The sequence below is a fragment of the Vitis vinifera genome, chromosome 18 (genome assembly GCF_030704535.1).
Source record: "Vitis vinifera cultivar Pinot Noir 40024 chromosome 18, ASM3070453v1".
NCBI classification, from domain to species: domain Eukaryota; kingdom Viridiplantae; phylum Streptophyta; class Magnoliopsida; order Vitales; family Vitaceae; genus Vitis; species Vitis vinifera.
The window spans coordinates 32,870,673-32,892,455 of record NC_081822.1 but is presented as its reverse complement, the minus strand read 5'-3'; the positions used below and the strand labels follow the sequence as shown (position 1 = coordinate 32,892,455).

The 21,783-nt window shown below is 33.3% G+C and overlaps 1 protein-coding gene across 1 annotated transcript; it reads left to right on the top strand.

Annotated features, from left to right (window-relative positions):
• The first annotated feature begins 7,420 nt into the window (after window positions 1-7,420).
• On the top strand, window positions 7,421-18,752 carry LOC100267042 (abscisic-aldehyde oxidase). Its single transcript, XM_059734878.1, has 10 exons — window positions 7,421-7,698; window positions 8,593-10,269; window positions 12,984-13,237; window positions 13,404-13,613; window positions 13,717-13,935; window positions 14,155-15,120; window positions 16,633-16,728; window positions 16,879-16,977; window positions 17,213-17,402; window positions 18,436-18,752. The coding sequence occupies exons 1-10, from the start codon at window positions 7,545-7,547 to the stop codon at window positions 18,645-18,647; spliced, it is 4,077 nt and encodes a 1,358-aa protein (XP_059590861.1). The 5' UTR covers window positions 7,421-7,544; the 3' UTR covers window positions 18,648-18,752.
• The last annotated feature ends 3,031 nt before the right edge of the window (window positions 18,753-21,783 follow it).

The following is a 21,783-nucleotide window of genomic DNA, read 5'->3' as shown; positions in this document are numbered from 1 at the left end:
ATATATTCTATATTATCTTCATTCATAGTTTCAATATGATATCCATTTCTACGGATATCTTTAAAACTGAACAAATTTCTTCTAGATTTGCTAGAATATAAAGCGTCATTTATATGGAATCTAATTCCATTTGACAACATTATGTTTGCTCTTCTAAAGCCTTCAACTAAGTTTGTAGTACCAGATATGGTACTTACATTAGCTTTTTTAATGTCAATTCGATGAAATATCTTTTATCTCAAAGAATTGTGTGCGTAGTCGCATAATCTGTGAGACATACATCATGCTCATTCATCTTAAGATCAAATAACACATGGATTTCAGATATAACTAAAAAAAAAAAAACAAGGCATAATGTAAATAACAAAAGAAAATCATATGTAAATATAAGACATAATAATATATTATTTCATATATAAAGTAACATCAATTAATGTTAATTTTCTCATCATTTATCAAATGGTCTGTTTTTTCATTGGGACCTCCAAAAAAAATCAATGTCATAGTAGGTTAGGTCCAATCTATCACCATCGGTAAAGTTCATTTCTATCTCTTTTTCTTTTGTTTTTATCAATGTTTTCAGAACCGGACTGGTCATTGAACCGGAAAAGTTATCGGTTCACGGTTCACTGGTCGGACCAGTGGTCGAACTGCGGTTGAATCGGTGACGTCATAAATATATATTTTTATATATTATTAAAAAAAAATTAAAATATAATTTATAATATTATTTTTTATATTTTTATTAATAGATTAAAAATAATTTAAAATAAAATAATTAAAATTAAAATTTTTTTTTAATGATGAACCTTAACAAATTTAAATTAAATATATATTATCAAAGACTAGTCCAATGGTAGCATGCATTGAACTCAAGCACGGTTTTGATTTAATAAAAATTAAGATGAATTATTAATAATTAATAATTATTTATACAGAGGAATTCTCGCACTCGAGGCAAAGAAGCCCTTTTCAGTTTTCTCTGAAGGTGCCCTCCAGACGACACAATCCCTAAAAGTAAAAGGTAAAAAGCCCTACTTTCCTCTGCCACTCTCAATCCTCGCAGTTACTAATCTAATCATGTTTTTGATTTTTTTTCTTTGCAACCCCTGTTTGATTCCCAAGAAAATCCATCCCCCATTTGATTTCCAGGAAAATTCATCCTCGTTTGATTTCTGAGAAAATCCGTTCAAAACCCCCAAGGAAAACCAACAAAATTGCTATTTTTTTTGCTCCTTGTGTTTTCCGGATCTGTTCTAGGGGTCTCTTTGCTTTTATGCCAATGGATTTAAATTTCACAAACCCTAACTCCATGATTTTTGAGAAATATCGCCAAATTTTTTCGATATTTCAAACACTGTCGGCGACAATGGGAACAACCGCGGGGGAGGGGGGAGTTGAGTGGTCGGCGATGGAGGGAACCGGCTAGTTCGGCGGTTCGATCGTCGGTTCAGCTGGTTCGATTCCGGCTCAACTTCTTTACGGGCCAAATGGTCGGACCGGACTGGAATGGTGACTGGTCGACGGTCGAACAGGCCGGTCATGTCCGGTTTTTAAAATATTGGTTTTTATTGATGCTTAGTAAAGGTCGACCAAATGTTTGGGCCTATGACAGGTATGCGACCAATGCCCCTTCATACCACATATATAACAATTATTTTCATGGTTCTTAGGAGGTTTATCTTGTAAACGCTTCCCATTTTCTTGTTTTGTCTCAGTATTGTTCTACTTCTAGTGGTGCAATGAGGCTTTCATTTTCTTAGAATTATTACTATAAGAATCATGGTATCATGGATTTCTTCCACAACCACGACCACGTCCTCGTCCTCGTCCTCGTCCTCGTCCACGAGTTTAGGACGATATTGCATTCACTTCAGGGAATGGTTCAGATGCAGTTGGATGAGACTGGTGATTTTTCATCAAAAGTTCATTATTTTGTTTAGCATCAAGAAGACATGATATTAATTCAGAATATTTTGTAAATCTACGCTCTCGATATTGCTGCTGTAGAAGCACATTTGAGGCATGAAACGTAGTAAAAGTTTTCTCTAACATGTCTTCTTCTGTGATTTTTTTCTCCACACAACTTTAATTGAAAGTTGATTTTGAAAAGTGCGGAATTGTATTCACTAACAGATTTAAAATCTTGTGAAACCTGAAGTACATCCAATCATATTGAGCTTTTGGGAGAATTATAGTTTTCTAATGGTCATATCTTTCCTTCAAATTACTCCATAGAGTAAAAGGGTCTTTTACCATAAAATACTCATTTTTTAAACCTTCATGGAGGTGATGGAGGAGGAAAATCGATGCTTTTGCGCGATCCTACAGGGATGCTTGATTTCCTTCTTTGATCGTAGCTTCAAGGTTCATTGCATCAAGATGTATTTCAGTATCAAGGATCCAAGATAGATCGTTTTTTCCTGAAATGTCAAGTGCCACAAATTCGAGTTTTGTGATATTCGACATTGTCAAATAACTTCATATATGTGACAAAACAATATTATTAGAATCAATTATAATAACTTGATAGAATTGGTATAACTTTGATTATAAACAAAATCAAATAATTTGTTTATAACTTTTAACAATTTGTAACAAAACAAATCAACAATGATATAAATATGTAAAATTTTATTCTATATAAATAACTTTAAGTTTAAGATATAAGAATTACCTTTAGAGTAATTCATGCTGGTAACGTGTTGTAAAATGAGAATAAATGTGACTCAAATAAAAGTAGAGATGACTTTGTATTACTTTAATAATATATATATATAGGGGAGAAAGAAATCAAAGAAGAGAAATGTTGAGAGAATGAAAAAAAGAGAGAGGGAATGAGAATAAGAGAATATCTTTTTTTTGCTTGGGATGCTTCTGACATGGGGTGTAAGAAGCCTTTTATAGGCTTCACAATATGAACTCTCATTACTCATCTTAAAGATGAGTAAATGGAGTTCATAAATAACCATCAATGTGGTCATTCGCCATTGTATTTACAACACTTATACATATATAATCCTTTAAATATGGATGTTTAATAAATAAATTCATTGTTTAAGAAGTATAAATATTAGTTAAAATTAATGAGGGTAAATATGTCAATTTGATGATTTAAAAAAATTATAACTTAACTTTATTAAATAACTTTAAAGTAAAATTCAAATAATAAGTTTTAAGATAAAACTTAATATTTATTACTTAATTACTTAATTTTTACTTTAATTATTAAGGTTGTTTGATAAAGTGAACTCAAAATATATTCTAAATAATCAAAATTAACATATTTTCCCTCGTTAATTTTTATTAATATTTATATTTTCACTAATCTTAAGGAATAAACTTATTTGTTACATATCTATATTTAAAGAATTATAAATATATAAGATAATTAACTACAAAATATTTACTATTAAAAGTGGCGGTTGAATATGGAGTAATCACTATAAAATATATTCTCATTGGACATAAACAAATAAGGAAAATGAGATTTGAGATTAAAAATAAATTCACTATTTTGATTTTATACTTAAAATTATTTTTGATTTTAAGAGAGTATCTGATAAATCAACTTAATGACTTAAGAACTTCATTTAAATTATTAAATAGATTAACCTTGTTTGATAAAATAATTTAATGTTATAACTTAAAGTTATTTTTAACTTTAAGTATTAAGTTAAAATGATTAGTTTATTCTTAATCTCAAATCTTTTTTGATTCATTTTCCCATATTAGTAAAAGTATATTTTAAAATTAAATTCCACACCCATGACTCATTTTTTTTATAATAAATATTTTATTGTTATTTTATATATCTATAATAATTTAAATATAAATATTTTATACGTACATGTATTTTTAAAAAAATAAATATGAATTAAACTACATAAGGATAAAATATTTCTTAAAATTAACGAAGGTAAATATACCAATTTGATTATTTAAATTTATATTCACTTTACCGAACAATCTTAATATTTAAAGTAAAAACTAAGTAATAATTTTTTAGCTAATGACTTAAGAATAATTCAATTTAAAGTCAACTTAAATCATTAAGTAATAAATATTAAGTTTTATCAAATACCCGCTAAGTTGTGATATTAAATTATTTCATCAAATATGTTTATTCTATTTGATATCTTAAATTAAATTATTAAGTCATATTAAGTTATTAAGTTGATTTACCTAACACCCTAGCTCGTTGTATTAGTATAAAATTGTATAAGTAACTATTAGTGGTGGAAAAGATGAAACTAAACAATTTTATTTCATCTGTGAATCAATAAAAAATGAAATGTAGTTATTCTGAAGAAATTTGAGATCTAGCAACTCTAAATTATTGGAATATAATTATTGAAAATTATCCTTTAACTAAGGTCACCCCACTAAACAAGCAAACCAGAATATAAATGTAAAAGACAAAATTTGAACAATGAAGAAATGAAAATTAAAATATGAAAAATAAAACTTATCATGATTGGTTGAGGTTTATAATCACTTTCCTTGGAGCAGATGTTGTGATGTCCCACATTGGATAAGGAAGAAAGTTTCTAACGCTATATAAGTATGAACTTCTCTTAATCATGTAGAAGTGTTTTAAAGTTGTGAGAGTCCCTTTAGGTGTAGAGCAGACAATATTTTTACAATTGGGTGCGGGTCATTACAAATGGTATTAAAGTTGATCCTTGACCTTGGTGTGGACGAGTATATTTGACCTCGTAAGATGTCCCACATCGAATAGAGGAGAAAGTTTCTGGTGTTATATAAGTATGAAATTCTCTTATGTAAACACATTTTAAAGTCGTGAGAGTCCCCTTTTAGGTGTAGAGTAGACAATATTTTTATGATTGAGTGCGGATCGTTACAAATGGTATTAAAGTTGATCCTTGACCTTGGTGTGGATGGGTTTATTTGACCTCGTAAGATGTCCCACATCGAATAGAGGAGAAAGTTTATGGTGTTATATAAGTATGAAATTCTCTTATGTAAACACATTTTAAAGTCATGAGAACTTCTTTAGATCCAGAATAGACAATATTTACACGGTTGGGTGTTGATCATTATAAATGGTATCAAACCCAATTCCCGACCTTGGTGTGGGGATTTCTTTGGGCCTATGAGGGATGTTTGTCTATTTGGCCTCGTAATCTCATAAGACATACTGTCTTTGTTCTGTTTGCATGGGGAGGGGGGAGGGGGGGGGGGGGGGGGGTGTTTGTGATGTAGTAGAAAAAGTTATTAACACTATATAAGTATAAGCTCTTTTTAATCATATAGACATGTTTTAAAGTCATGAGGGCTCCTTTGGGTTCAAAACAAACAATATCTACACAACTAGGTGCAAGTCGTTACAAATGTAATCCTTTTTGAGATAATATCTTAGTAAAGTCAACAATGGTGATCCAAGTATCCAACCATGAATAGTAACACAACTACTCAAGAGTGTTCTTTTTAAAGCGATTGATTTTAGACTTGGTATTTTGGACACTATACTCAATATATATGAATTTTTTGTCAGTTTACTTGTTTTATTCATGTTGATTATAACCTATTGTGTTTCTACATGTTTAGAATTTATCATTTTTAAGAAGTCTTGTTGGGTTCCCTGGGTTTTAACTCCTAGAGGATAAAACACTCTATCTTATTTGTATTTGAGAAGTAAACCGATGATGCAAAAATCCCAAATATATATATATATATATATATATATAATTAAATGAATGTTAAGTTATCTTAGAGTACAACATGATCTAATGAAATAAGTAAATCTATAAATTGAATCATTTAAATTAGATCACAAATATATATATATTCTAAACATGTAGAAACACAATAGGTTATAATCAACATGAATAAAACAAGTAAACTGACAAAAAGTGACATAGGTTTCATGATCATATGCCCTTAGGATTACCTAAGGAAACATGTTACCTCAAACCAATGAGATATCACGATGCCTATCTTAAGAATACTTGTTGTCATTTACCATAATCAAAAGTGACATAATCCTAAGGGAATATATAACTGCCTTAGAGTCTGACCCATAGGCTAAAGACATTGAAGACCTTAACACTACCTCAATACTCTCAAGATTGAGATCTCATATGGCATAGTAGCTTGGTTAATATGACTATTCAATAGCCAATGTCATGATTCACTATAAGTCTTATTTAATATGTAACCATATATACTTGTGCACTCACCATAAGAAACCTATCATGATGATCAAGACAATCACTAACTATGTGTCATAACCTACCACAGTTGTAAAGTATTCAACTTTTTTTTACCTTTGGTGATCTCTAATAGTATATTTAAGTTTCTTAGAATCTTTGAAGGCAAGTCCCTATGGCTTTTGAGAATCAAGTGGGACATTTAATATGTTTGAAAGGATGCTACAAGTTTGTCATTACTTAAAGAGTCATTTTCCTTACTTTTTCAATAGTTGTAGCCTTGGATTCGAATTTTCTAACTACTTTTGATTTGGGAATTTTTTTTCCCAAGGTTAAAAGTCAGCTACATCACTTAACTGTGAATAAAAATCAAACACAATCACTTTTTCTTTTGCTGTCATGCACATTGAATTTAAAATAATAAGGAAAAAAACATTATTATAACTATCATAATTTAAGAAATAAGGTGTAGAAACACTTTGTATAAAAAGTAGCTAAAAAAATTATCTTAATAAAAACTAGCTCTTCTTAAAAAAAGTATCCTAACCTTCTAAAAAATTCTTTTCAAAATTACAAAATTTGAACAACTTACAATATTTTACTTTTTTAAATTTTAAAAAACAATTTTAAATACACAAGGTATCTACCCATTTTTATCTAAGAAATTTGATATTGTATATATATATATAAAAAAAAGGGAAATGTCATAAAAGATTATATATAAAATTTTTTATTTTTAAAAAAATAAAAAATGCATCTAAACCTTCATTAAAAATTTATTTTAACTTAATAATTTGTACTCGAAGAGTACATTAATTTTAAGGTTTTTCCGATTAAAAGGATCATTAAAAACTCTATTTTAAAATTTAAAATTTTTATCATTTTTTTATTTTATTTTGATAAAAATATTTTATTTCTTTCTTATAAAAATAATTTATTTTTTAAAAATATATATGTATATACTTAAAATATTAAAAAAAACATTTACATCAAATCCCTGTATGATTCTTCTATTCCTCGGGATTCCAAGTAATGTGAACTACTCTTCGAATAAAAATATCGAAAGTGTTAGATTCACAATTACAAGGAATACCCCCCCTTTTAACTAATTAATTCTTAATTTTACAGGACAAAATATTTAAAGACAACGTTTTTACGTATTAGCAAAGACGCACCAAATCGGTCAATGGCGTGCAGAGATTGATTTCTTTCTTCTGTTTGTCTGGTTGAGTGTTAAGTCAAAAATGGACACGTCGGAAATCGTATAGTTGTGAGTGAGTTTCCTAGTTTCCCCCGTCCCCAAATACAGGATAGAATAATATCTGTACATAATCTTGACTGTGATTTGAGTTGCAGACTTGCAGTGGAGAAATGGAGCAGTCTGAATCAACTGTAAACAACTGTCTGGTTTTTGCTGTTAATGGAAAGAGGTTTGAGGTCTCCACCATCCACCCTTCCACTACCGTGCTTGAGTTCTTGCGTTCTCACACTCCTTTCAAAGGTCCCAAGCTCAGCTGCGGTGAAGGTATCTATCTTTCTTCTCCTCTGTACTCGCGTTTTTTTGTACTTTATTCAGTGTACATATATATGTTTGCTTTGGTCATATGCTTCTCTCTTTCTCTCTGCTTGTTGGTTTCCCAATTTGGGTTTTCTTTTTCTTTGATGGGTATACGGGTTTTTCTTCTCTGTGTGTTGACTTTCCTTTATCATGTTCTGCTTTTAATTTTGTTGTCCATGTTTTTGTATATATTTGTACACACATACCTGTAATCGTATGAACCTCTGTTTCTCTGCACTCTTGGATGCCCAATCTGAGCTACTTTTTTCTTTGACGGATAAAGTTGGATATTCCTTTTTCCTTCATGTTGGGTTTTTCTCCATCATGTTCCCTTTAATGCTCCTTTTAATTTTTCTTTATTTTCTACATCACCCTGTCATATCACTCTGTCTTTCCTCTGGTTCTTGGATTCCCAATCCAGGTTTCCTTTTCTTCAATGATAGATGTATTTTCTTCTTCAGCGTGTCTAATTTTTGTTTCCTGGTTCTCTTTATTGCTTGTTGTCAATTGTATTGTCCTGTGATTCCATTTTTCTGTATTTTGTTGTCGGATTTTATTTTTTGGTTCCTACCTATATTTAAATCGATGGGGGTAATGGGGTCCATTGCTCTTGTAGTGGTGTAGGCTTTCTCTTTGTTTTTTGGGAGGATGAACGGCAAGAAACATAAGATTGAAAATTTAACTATTTGACTAATGCCTATGCTGATGATTATGCCGTTCAATTATTAAATAATTGTCCCATTATTCAATTAGTTCCTAATATAGTTTAGCCATTGAAGATTATGATTTTGTATAGCCTATCAAAATCTCAAAAATCAGGCAGCTGATACATTGAAATGTTTGCTAACTTCATTGTTTCAGGTGGTTGTGGTGCTTGTGTTGTTCTACTGTCCAAGTATAACCCTGTGCATGACCAGGTGGATGATTGTACGGTGAGTTCATGTCTTACCCTGCTTTGTAGTGTAAATGGATGTTCAATTACAACAACTGAAGGCCTTGGGAACACGAAAGATGGATTCCACCCAATTCATGAAAGGTTCTCTGGATTCCATGCTTCTCAGTGTGGCTTTTGTACTCCTGGAATGTGCATGTCACTCTTCTCGGCTCTTGTCAATGCTGAGAAAACCCCCCGGCCAGAGCCCCCTAGGGGATTCTCCAAGCTGAAAGTTTCTGAAGCTGAAACGGCTATTGCAGGAAATCTCTGCCGCTGTACTGGATACCGGCCCATTGCTGATGCCTGTAAAAGTTTTGCAGCAGATGTTGATATGGAGGATTTGGGGTTTAATTCCTTTTGGAGAAAGGGAGATAGTAAAGAAGTGAAACTAAGCAGCTTACCCCTGTATAACCATAATGATGAGATCTGTACATTTCCTCAGTTCTTGAAAAATGAAACTAGGTCTACATTGCTTTTAGACTCTAGTAGATATTCCTGGTATAATCCTGTTACCATTGAGGAACTTCAAAGCTTATTGGGTTTTGTTGAGGATGGAAATGGGACTCGGGTTAAATTAGTGGTTGGTAACACTGGTATGGGTTATTACAAGGAAGTGGAAAGCTACGACAAATATATTGATCTAAGACATATCCCTGAATTCTCAACGATTAGAAGGGATAATACCGGGATAAGCATTGGAGCAACTATAACAATATCTAAAGCTATTGAAGCTCTAAGGGAATACAACCAAAGTGGATTTTACTCAGAAGGAGACATGGTCTATAAAAAAATTGCTGACCATATGGAAAAAGTTGCTTCAGGGTTCATCCGGAACTCAGCTAGTTTAGGTGGAAATCTGGTGATGGCACAAAGGAATCATTTCCCCTCCGACATTGCTACAGTACTTCTTGCAGTAGGTTCAACTGTAAATATAATGAATAGTCTCAAAAGCGAAGAGCTTACATTGGAGGAGTTCTTAAGAAGGCCAGAGTTAGATTCGAAAAGTATACTTGTAGGCGTCAAAATCCCAGATTGGGATCGGATTATGGGCATTTCTTCAGGGACCGAGATGAAGTTACTGTTTGAAACTTATCGAGCTGCACCACGGCCGTTAGGAAATGCATTGCCCTATTTAAATGCTGCTTTAATGGCTAAAGTTTCTCGCTGTACAACTTCTATTGGCATTATTGTAAGTAACTGTCAGTTTGCTTTTGGTGCTTATGGGACAAAACATCCAATAAGAGCGACAAAAGTTGAAGAATTTTTAACTGGAAAAGTGCTAAGTGTTGGTGTTCTATGTGAGGCTGTTAAATTACTTAGAGGCATTGTGGTACCTGATGATGGCACTTCAAGTCCAGCTTATAGGTCAAGCTTGGCTGTCAGTTTTCTTTTTGAGTTCTTTAGCCATTTGGTTGAGTCTAATGCTGAATCACCTGATGGCTGTGTGGATGGATATAGTACTTTGCTGTCTCCTGCAAAGCAGTTAGATCATGGTAAAATCTCAACCTTGCTATCTTCTGCAAAGCAGGAAGTGGAATTGAACAGACAGTATCGTCCAGTTGGTGAGCCAATTGCAAAGTCTGGGGCTGCCATCCAAGCTTCTGGTTCGTTACACTAACTTGGTTTTATATTATGAAAAACAAGAGTTGATTTTCTATTTAATTTTTATTTTACTCTTACAAGTACCATTCTGTTGTTGGTTTCATGGATATGGTAGGTGTCACATGCACAAATTTGCAACAAGGCTCTTTTTTTTCCTGTTTTCTGAAATGAGCGGCACCACCCCCAACCCCCACCCCCCAATCTCATACACCTCACCGTGTGTCTCTGTTTAGGCAATAGAAGAGCCCCACAACCCCCTACCACCATTTATACCCAGAGGCTACATTCTCATATTTAATTTGAATTCCAATTCATTTGAATTCAAGTTGGTAGGGGGTAGTTACAAAACCACCCAACTGACGAGACCATCTTCCCTTGAGGTGCCTCTTTATGCCACACAATCACTCACAAGCCTTCTGATGCCTTCTCTTCCTAAAAGGTGCCAAGTAACCACCCATGAAACCAATCAAACCTACCCTCTGATGGAATCAGCCCTTATGCCATGTCCAGCCCACTAAGTTGCATGTTAGCCCACATCAATGTGGTCCATGTGCGCAAGTCTGCCCACCCATGCATGCTAGCTCGTCAATGCATGTTCAGCCCATCTGATTGCATCTGTGTGCCTTAGCCCACCATGTGATGTCCATGCATCAGGTTTGTCTCCTTATGCCTTTGGAGCATTGGAGTTATTTCCCAAGTTGCATGTCAGCCCACATCAATGTGGTCCATGTGTGCAAGTCTGCCCACCCATGCATGCTAGCTCGTCAATGCATGTTCAGCCCATCTGTGCATCTGTGTGCCTTAGCCCACCATGTGATGTCCATGCATCAGGTTGTCTACTTATGCCCTTGGAACATTGGAGTTGTTGCCCATGTCTTAGGCGCCCATGGGACAGCCCCCTGCAAGGTCTTGCCTTACAGGCCACGAGTCAGCATGCCATACCCTTACTCTTGCCTCCCATCAACCATGCACCACCATGTCTGAGGCAGCCTTTTGTTGTTGCAGAAGCACCCTGCCATGCCCAATTCTCACTTCAATGCAACAATGCAGGGGTGGAGCCACCTTGTGCCTAGGAGGGGCAAACATCCCCCCTGAAATTTTGGAAAAAAAATATGTAGCAGAAGGAATTGTGGTCATAGGTTGCACACCACCACATGTTATTGAGTCCATGTGTCGGTTCTAGCAAGGCCCACCTAAGTGTCTTGCCCATGTCCGAGGCTTTGCATCATACCCCCTTTGTGTGGCCAAGATTAAGCCACGTTGCCTTAAATCATGCATCCACCCTCCTTAACAATCATTTTAGGCCATTCCCAAAGTGCCAATATAAGACACCAAGGGTCTTAAGGAGGCATAATGATTTTTCATTAATTCATGAAAATCCAAACAGCCACAATTCCACTTGGAGACTCCCTTTTGAAGGTTCCTCTTCAAAGGAAAAATATAAGCATGTCAAAATTCAACACTTGAATTTTACCCGAGTTAGGTCATGCCACCTAGTGCATGTGTGCTAAGCCATGGGCTACAACTGCTACATCGCATGCAACACCCCACTACATTGCATGTGGTAGTGGCCTAAGTAGCGTGTGGTACTTGCTATGTTGCCTGTGGCACCTGTTATGTTGTGTGTGGCACTTGCTATGTCAAGTGTGATACCTGTTGTGTCAGTACCTACTATCTAGCTTGCGACACCTGTTGTGTCACGTGCTACTTGCCACCTCATCGTGCCAGCTCATGTGTTGTACCACCAAGCTCGCGCATATGATGCATTGAACCTTGGTTTCAATTTGCCTCACTCTCCTAGGGTCTTTATGGGTGCAAGGTGCCTACCCATGAGACCCTTGGCACTGTGTCACTTGAGTCAAGGGGCTAACAATAGGAGACATGAAACTAGTTAAAGATAATTGATTTTATTGATGGCCTAGAACTTTAGAGCAATTTATTTTTCAAATAGTAAAATATTTGGCTACATTCTTAAATTTAATTTTCTGTTCATTTATATGGTGAAGTTTATATTGGTTATATTATGGTGTGTGATGTTTCTTTTTTAAGGGAATTTATTGTCATCAAAACTTTATATTCAAAAAATCAATACTTTCTTTCCAGCCTTGTGAATGATCTTTCTTTGACTTTTTGTTTGTGCTTTTTGTCATGTTACAACCACGCTAGATTCAATTTATCTCACTTACTCTATTTTATTCACCAATTACCACTCTGGCGGGGCATTTGTAGCTCAATAAGGCCATGTGTTACTATATAATCCATGATAATGACTACCTTTGGTCACATATATCTTTAGCACCATTTGGAGTATATAAAGTTCTAGGGAAAGGAAAGAAATAGGAAGGTATCTAAATTTTCTTGTTTGGTTTATTGCGGAAAAGTATGAATAAATATCAAGTATAATTAAAATTTTTACATTTTCAAATTCTTCACTCTTCATATAAAAGAGAAGAAAAAAAATGTGGATAAACATAAATGAAAAATCTATCCAATTTAAACCCATCCGTTTTTTTTTTTCTTCATTTTTCTTTCCTTATATTTTCTTTTCTTCCTACCTACTCCCAAACTTTTCAAGTTTCAGAAGGAGCCTTGATTTTTCCTACTTTTTATGTTTGTTTTTCTCCCCACATGTCCTTTTAGACATGCTTATCCATTACCATAGGCTCCTGATATTTCCTTTTTCTAGACAACTGACATGAGTTAAACGATTTCGTAGGGGAGGCTGTTTATGTGGATGACATTCCCTCTCCAACAAATTGCCTACATGGGGCTTTCATTTATGGTACAAAGCCTTTGGCTCGAGTAAAGGGTATCAAACTTAACCCCAAATCAGTGGCAGCTGGAGTCAGTGCACTTATTTCTTTTAAAGATATCCCAGGGGAGAACATAGGCTGTAAAACTATGTTTGGTACTGAACCTTTATTTGCAGATGATTTTACCCGATGTGCTGGAGAGTATATTGCTTTTGTGGTAATTCGATGATTCTGTCTTTCTCGTCCACCAATATATATATGCATATTTTGCTTTCTGTTGGGTTTATTATAAATTTTCTTTTAATGGGCGTAGCATACAAACACATTTGATTAGTTTATGAACTGAGAAGCCCAGTTCAGTCACTGGTCGTATATGTGTATAGGTTGCAGACACACAGAAACATGCAAATATGGCTGCAAACCTTGCAGTGATCGATTATGACATGGAAAATCTGGAACCACCCATTTTATCGGTAGAAGAGGCTGTTAGGAGATCTAGCTTTTTTGAGGTTCCTTCCATCATTAGCCCAAAACAGGTTGGTGATTTCTCTAGAGGAATGGCTGAAGCAGATCACAAGATTCTCTCTGCTGAGGTACTTCTCATTTACTTGTTATACAATTTTTTTCTATTCCTATTAATGTTTTTCTTTCTTGTTTTGGTTTTATGATAAATGCTTTCTGAATTGTCACATCCAGATCAGACTTGGGTCACAGTATTATTTCTATATGGAGACACAAACTGCCCTTGCAGTTCCCGATGAAGACAACTGCATTGTGGTTTACAGTTCAATACAATGCCCTGAAAATGCACATACTACGATTTCGAGATGTCTTGGTATTCCTGAACACAATGTCCGTGTGATCACAAGAAGGGTTGGAGGTGGTTTTGGTGGAAAGGCCATGAAAGCAATTGCTGTGAGTATATAATTGATGGTTACATTGTGTGTTTGTGTCCATATGGCCAAAAGAGTACGGCCATTTGAAGGAGAATACGAGGAAAACACACATACACACAAATGCACACATAGTTCTTCCTTTATCTGACTCTGTTTCCTCTGATGGCCTATCTTTTGTACTGTTCCTTTCCCTTAACAATGGCTTCTAAGTGAAATCACTCAATCTATGGTGCCTCAGGTAGCTACAGCATGTGCACTTGCAGCATACAAATTACAACGCCCTGTCCGGATATATATGAATCGCAAAACTGACATGAAAATAGCTGGAGGAAGACATCCAATGAAAGTAACCTACAGTGTAGGGTTCAAATCGAATGGAAAGATTACTGCCTTACACGTTGATATATTAATCAACGCAGGAATGGGTGTAGATATAAGCCCAGCTATGCCTATGCTCATGGTTGGTGCCCTTAAAAAATATGATTGGGGTGCTTTTTCTTTTGATATAAAGGTTTGCAAAACAAACCATTTGTCTAAATCAGCAATGCGTGCTCCTGGGGAGGTACAAGCTACATTTATATCTGAAGCTGTAATTGAACATGTCGCATCTACTCTTTCCATGGATGTGGACTCTGTGAGAAGCGGAAACCTCCACACTTTCAACAGCCTCAATTTTTTCTTTGAGGGCTGTGCTGGTGAACCTGTGGAGTACACTTTACCTTTAATCTGGGATAAGTTGGCTACTTCTTCAAGTTTTAAAGAAAGGACTGATATGGTAAAGCAGTTTAATATGTGCAATAAATGGCAGAAAAGGGGTATTTCTCGAGTACCAATTGTGCATGAAATTTCATTAAAAGCAACTCCAGGGAAAGTAAGCATTCTTAGCGATGGATCTGTTGCTGTGGAAGTTGGGGGGATTGAGTTGGGGCAGGGACTGTGGACAAAGGTGAAACAGATGACTGCATTTGCCCTCAGTTCAATTGGATGTGATGGAATGGGAGACTTCTTGGAGAAAGTAAGGGTCATACAATCAGATACCCTAAGTTTAATACAGGGGGGGTTGACTACTGCAAGCACTACATCAGAGTGCAGCTGTGAAGCTATTAGACTCTGCTGCAATATGTTGGTTAAAAGACTGACTCCTATCAAGGAGAGATTGCAGGAGCAAATGGGTTCTGTTGAATGGGGCACATTGATTCTTCAGGTAATTATGTGCACATTTGGTATATTTTACATTTTTTTTCTTTTGCTGCCTTTGTTGGAATTATAGGGTTGAAAGAGAAGTATAAATAATTAAATAAATGAACATACAATTGGGTAGAATTAAAAATTTACTATCTCCTATCACTCTTATTAAAATATCACGTCTCTTATTTATAGATAATAAAATCAATAACTTTCAATCATAAAATTTAAAAACTTTCTAGGACTTAACTACTCAAATATAGAAAATAAAGCAGCACTCAAAATAATTTTTTTTTTCTTTAACTTGACCAAATCTAATTCTAATCTTTAGAAACTTTTTAAATAAAGTTTAACTTTCTAACATACCCCCTTATAAATTTGATTTGTAACTCCAAGTAGCATCCTTAATTGTCTAAAATCTTCAAACTTAAGAGCTTGGTAAAAATATCAGCAATTTGATCTTGAGATTTTGCAAATTGTAATTGCACTTCCTTCTTCATAACGCACTTTGTAATAAAATGATTTCTTATATCAATGTACTTGCTTCAATCATGAAAAACAAGATTTTTTTTATGATGCAATTGTTGATTTCGTATTCACATGGTGTATACCTTATTGTTGCATGTAACCCTTAGTCATGAACCTTGCTTTGTATATCTCTATTTCTCCTTTCACATCCTTCTTTGCCTTGTATGCCCGTCTTGCTCTGATTACCTCTTTTCCTTTTGGAAGAGATTCTAGTTCTCATATGTCATTCTTCCTTATTACTTTTATTTCCTCATCCATAACATCTTTGTATCATTAATTTGTTTTGAATTGCTCTTTCAAAACTTTTAGGTTCATGTACGGGAATAGAAAATCGAAGTGATCTAACCCTCTTTTGTTTTCTCTACAAATTAGAAGCTTAAGGATGAGTCACCAAAATAATAATGGTCTAATTCCATAAAAGGCCTCCTATGATACTATTGGGAGAAACCTTTTTCTAGATGTAAACCACCAATTCATATGATATTTATTGTTTTACAATTAATTCTTCTTGTATTCATGTTGGTCATCATTTTTTGGGTATTGAAAGAGCATTATGTAGGAATTCAGAAACAATCAAAATCAAACCATCAGTATTAGTATCTCCAAAGAAAAAAAAAGCATTACTTCAGAAACAATAACTACTCAAAACTATGACTCCTATAGTTAAAAGTACTGATCGAAGAATATGACAACATTGATCATACTAAACTGGGGTTGAGTTGATTCCATCCATGATTATATAAATTCTGAGTGGTACTTAAGGCATAGACCTTATGGTATTCTTTTTGATATTTTTCCCACTAAAAGAGTTCTTAAACTAGATTTATGGGAAAGCAATATGTAACAGAACTTCATATGTTTAAATCCAAATTAAATATTAAAGACATTTGCCATCTTTTCCAAAGAATTTTTTTTTTTTTTTCATTTTACTTTCTTCAGACTTGCTCAAAGTTAGATGTTGAATATCTCTTACCATTTAGCAATTTACTTCATCAAACTGCAGGCACAAAGTCAAGCTGTGAACTTATCAGCAAGTTCTTACTATGTCCCTGACTTTTCTTCCTTTCAATACCTAAACTATGGTGCAGCAGTGAGTGAGGCAAGTTTTTCAAGATCCCTTTAATTCCTCTCCATAGAGTTTTTATTGAAATTAAGTTAGTATTCTTCAGGTAAACTTGGAGGAGACTAGGCTTTCATGCTTAACCATGCTTCAATTTTTACTATAATAATGAAACATTGGGTGTCACAGGTGGAGGTAAATCTTCTCACTGGACAAACCACAATTTTGCAATCTGATATTATATATGACTGTGGTCAGAGTCTCAACCCTGCTGTGGATTTAGGACAGGTTAGCCCAACTACAATGTTAAACTATTTCATCTCCTTCTCTACTTTTCTATCCCTAAGCTTTGGCATTCAACCTCTTCCCTGATTTTATTCTCCACATCCACATATTAATGCAATGGAACTTTTTCATTGATAATACTAAAGGATGTTTATAACTGTTCAATGTTTCCTTATCCTTAAAACTTGTGCTTATTAGATCCATATGCCTCTAATATTCTTTCTGAGTTGCTTTACAGATAGAAGGAGCTTTTGTTCAAGGAATTGGGTTTTTTATGCTCGAGGAGTACACAACTAATTCAGATGGACTGGTGGTCACCGAAGGCACATGGACTTACAAGATCCCAACAATCGACACAATACCCAAGCAGTTCAATGTTGAGGTACTGAACAGCGGACATCATAAAAATCGTGTTCTTTCTTCTAAAGGTATTTCTCTTCAACTCTTCATTGAAAATGCATCCTAGTTATGGAGAAGAAACTGGATAATTTGTTTTCTAATTTTACATGGTTGCTAAGAAAATGTTACAAAATTGTATCGAATACATAAAGCAATAGACCTGCTTGCAATAATGCATAATTAACACTTGTTTCTATGAGATGTTACGAATTTATGAATTTGTGACCAAAATAGATGTTTCATTATTAATTTGAGAAGCTCTCTTGTTGGAAAACAAGAAAGGGTAGAGCAAAGGTGTGGGTGAGGAGTTAGAGGTAAGAGGGTGTTGGAGAGAATAATTCAGATCAAAAGCACACCTGTTGGGAAATGCCAAATTGTCTTTGAATCTTTGAGAATCTAGAAGAGTTTGCTTTTTCTTTTTCTTGGGTTTTCTATAGAAATGGAGTAATTTGCAGTATTCATTAGAAGTAACTCTTGTTGAGATCAATGGAATGATATTCATAGCATGTGAGGCAAGGCTAGACACCTTTCCTTTTCATTATGGTTAGTGTTTCATTCATGTTAATGCCCATAGTGGTGAACCTCTATCTAACTCTTAACCATTAGACCAAGATCTTTAACCCACTTCAATTTACCTGATATTATGAGGGCAAGCTCTACAATTAAGGGGATTAAGACCGGTATTGGATCCCCACAGCAAATATTCCAAGCTGTTTCAACATAAGATACCATGTCAAGGTTAGGTAAATTTAGGGGTTTATACCCTGCGGAAGGTCGGCAGCCAACTAGATAAGAAGTGTTGTTGATATGGTTTTAAACCAAAAAGGTGAATGGTTAGTAACTCGTTACAATAGCATGAGACATACCAGTAGTAGTAACAGCTTAGTACTGGCTAACTATCAGCAAAAACTTGCTTTATTTGCTACTAGTGCAATTCACTATGCAATTCATTTTGAATAAAATTCACTAGTAAACCTCCTCTGTAATAATTCCAAGTTTCCAACACACTGCTTTATGTAGATCAATGAATCATAATCAGCAAGGTAAATATGTTTTGCGCAGCTTCTGGTGAACCACCGTTACTCCTAGCTGTTTCAGTTCATTGTGCTACAAGGGCAGCTATTAGAGAAGCCCGGCAACAGCTTCTTTCCTGGACTGGGCTAACCAAGTGTGATTCAACATTCCAGTTGGAGGTCCCGGCAACAATGCCTGTTGTGAAGGAGCTCTGTGGACTGGAGAATGTGGAGAGTTACTTGCAAAGCTTGCTCTCTTAATGCTGGAAACCATTTCCTGCCTTTGATTGAATCCATATGTTTCTAGTTTATAATAGTATGTATATGATGGTAGAAGTTGTGGTTGTATATATGCATTGGTCTAAAGAATGCTCCTAGCTCACAGGCACGGATGATCATATAAATAAATTAAACCCTTTGAAGAAATGCACTCAAAGAACAAAGTAAAAGCCCTTTTCTCTAAAGAGATGAATGATTTTCGACAGTTGTAAACATTTATATGAAGTTCAAGAACTCTCGACTACATGTTAGAGAATTAAAGGTCACTGTTGGAGGTAGAACATCAACCACTTGAGCAACCAATCTACTAGTGCCTAAACCAGTTGAAGTTCCGCACAATTGATTGTGCTACTGTTACTTACTACCCAACACGTTCCACAATTTATATTATCATTTTATTTTTAATTATTTTTCATATTTATCTCATTAATCATATTTTAAAAAATTACCATATTTTAATTTTTTTTATATTTATCCTTCTAATTTTATTTAATTTTAAATGTTTTTATTTTAAAATATTAAAAATATAAATTTATTCAAAATTTGCTAAAATAAAAAAATAATGAGTTCTTATATTTTATAAATTAAAATTAAAATTAATTTGATAAAATAAATTATTAGTATAACTTTTGATACTTTTAATTATTTAAATAAATTAATGTTAATAGAAAAAAATTATCACCACAAATTTGTAACAAAATTTTAGAAATGAAAACTCAAATAAAATATTTTATATAAATAAATTATATTTTTTTCATTTAAAATGTAATAAAACATGTTTTAATAAAAATAGTTTTTAATTTTTAAAATAAATTAATACAAATATATTAAAGGAATTTAAATTAATATTTTCTTAAAAAGTTTGATAAACATTATATTTGATCATACCTATGTTAATTACCATTACAAAATAATTATTTTTGCTTATTTTGTAATTTTTTTTAAGTATTTTCATAAATTTTTAATAATTTTCATGTTATTGATATTTTCAATATATCTATAAAATCCAAATATTGATATATTTGTATTTACCAATATTTCAAATCTTGTCCTTACAATTTTTTATGTTAATAAAAAAAAGTAAAGGAAAAATAAGTTTTGTTCTAAAAATATTTTTAAAAAAATTCAAAATAATTAAAATCTCAACAGAATTTTTTTTTTTTATCATTTTGATAAATTTTATATCAAAAGCTTAATGTTTTTAAAATAATGTTGTAATTTTCATAATAAAATTTAAATTTGTTTAAATAAATAATGTAAATGAGTGATAAAACTTTTTATTCAATAATTTTCTATAATATAACAAGTTTTATTATTAATTCACTATTATTTAATTAAATATAAAAGTTTAAAAGATTTAAATATCTTAATATTTATCACTTGTCTATTATGGAAAAATAAAATCAAGAAATCCTTCAAACAAAGCATGTCTGACTTATTTATGTCTTCTTTACAAGCTTCACGGATGAAGATGTATTGCTAGAAAATTAACGTTAGCTTTAGGTGGTGTTGGGGTTAGGGTTCAAACTTCATCAAACGAAAAGGTGTTTTCCTCTTTCTTTCTCTGTTATCGTCTTTACATTAAGGTATTGAACCAAACTTGGGACCTCTTGTTCCCTAGTTTCTCTTCCATTTTTGAAGGATGAGCAAAGTAGGATACTCAAATGCCAAGAACCAAATGCTTAAATTCCACCTCATTTGCACCTTGTGGGTTGGTTGCACGACCTGTTAAAAAGCACCACAACAATCTGGTGTTGTCTATGGAAACCGTTTTAGCAAGTTATAGATGGAAGGTGGGCTACTTGGCATGGCATCTAGGTATCTCGCTCCTTAAGCGTCAAATTTCCCACAGTGGAAGATCCCATGAAGACTTGGAGCGTGTCGTGAAAAGGGAAGTCTTTTTTGTGATGTTATTTTTACATGTTTAACTCAGTTGTTTAAGTTGTGTCATTGCGTTAATTGCTTGGAATTATTTAGAAAACTTTAGATCTTCCACTTCCCTTTGTCTTTCTCTAACTCTGTTTAAAACACGACAATGGTGTAACCCATTAGCTTAGGCTTCTGCCTGCACTTTCCCATTGCCATGATACCAACATAATTACACTTCAACTTAACTATTAGACTAACAAGTATATTTCGCCATTACCTATAATGATTTAGATTGAACTTTAAATCCTCCATGTCATAACCAACCTTCTTTCACTCGGACCTAGTTAGTTACCTAATTTCAATGAATTTGCCTAACACTTTAATGGTATTTGTTTTTTGGTTGAATAAAAAAAGCCAAAATATTTTACTTTGATATCATCGTAAATAATTAAATTGAACTTATTATCAATAAGTTCAATTTAATTATATTAGTTGATATTAATAGGTTATTTTTATCTTAATAAAAAATTAACTAAAAAACAAATACCACCTTTGAACAACCTCTTTTATTTACTCTTCCTAATATTCCTTCTCATGGACAACATTATTTTATAGGCACTTGGATTTATAAATAAAATAAAATCATATCATGATAAACTTTTCATACATATTTTGAAAACTGTATGTCTATTGCTTTCACCACTCAACTACATAGCTTCTTAAATAAATAAATAAATAAATTTTGATAAGAAGGACTTAGGATTTGTTGATGGAAGTGCTGCTCTAAGTAATAGAAAAACAGTTTTTGTTAAACCTGAATGGTGCATATAAAAATATTTAGCATATGAATATCTCCTCAACGATCTTTAAATTGTTGATTGGTTAAAATAAAATTGTGTCATTGATCTTCATTCAACTTTAACCCATTATCTCTACTTGTACTCTCATCTTGCCTTGCCTCTAAGATATCCCAAAGAGGATCCAAGACCATCATTATTCATAAGAGGCAGTAAAGATAAAAAACTAATGAAAAATATGAGAAAATCAAGCATATGAAAGATAACATACAATTAACTAATTTGAGATTGTATTTAATGCTATAATCAAGCTTAAAGATATTATTTTTGCCCTCATTACCATGCAATTTATAGCATCAATCAGCATCAAACATTATTTTATTCAAAACTTGGTAGAAGACAATGTAATATCATCAATGTATGTTCCTATAAATTGTTAACATTTTTACTAA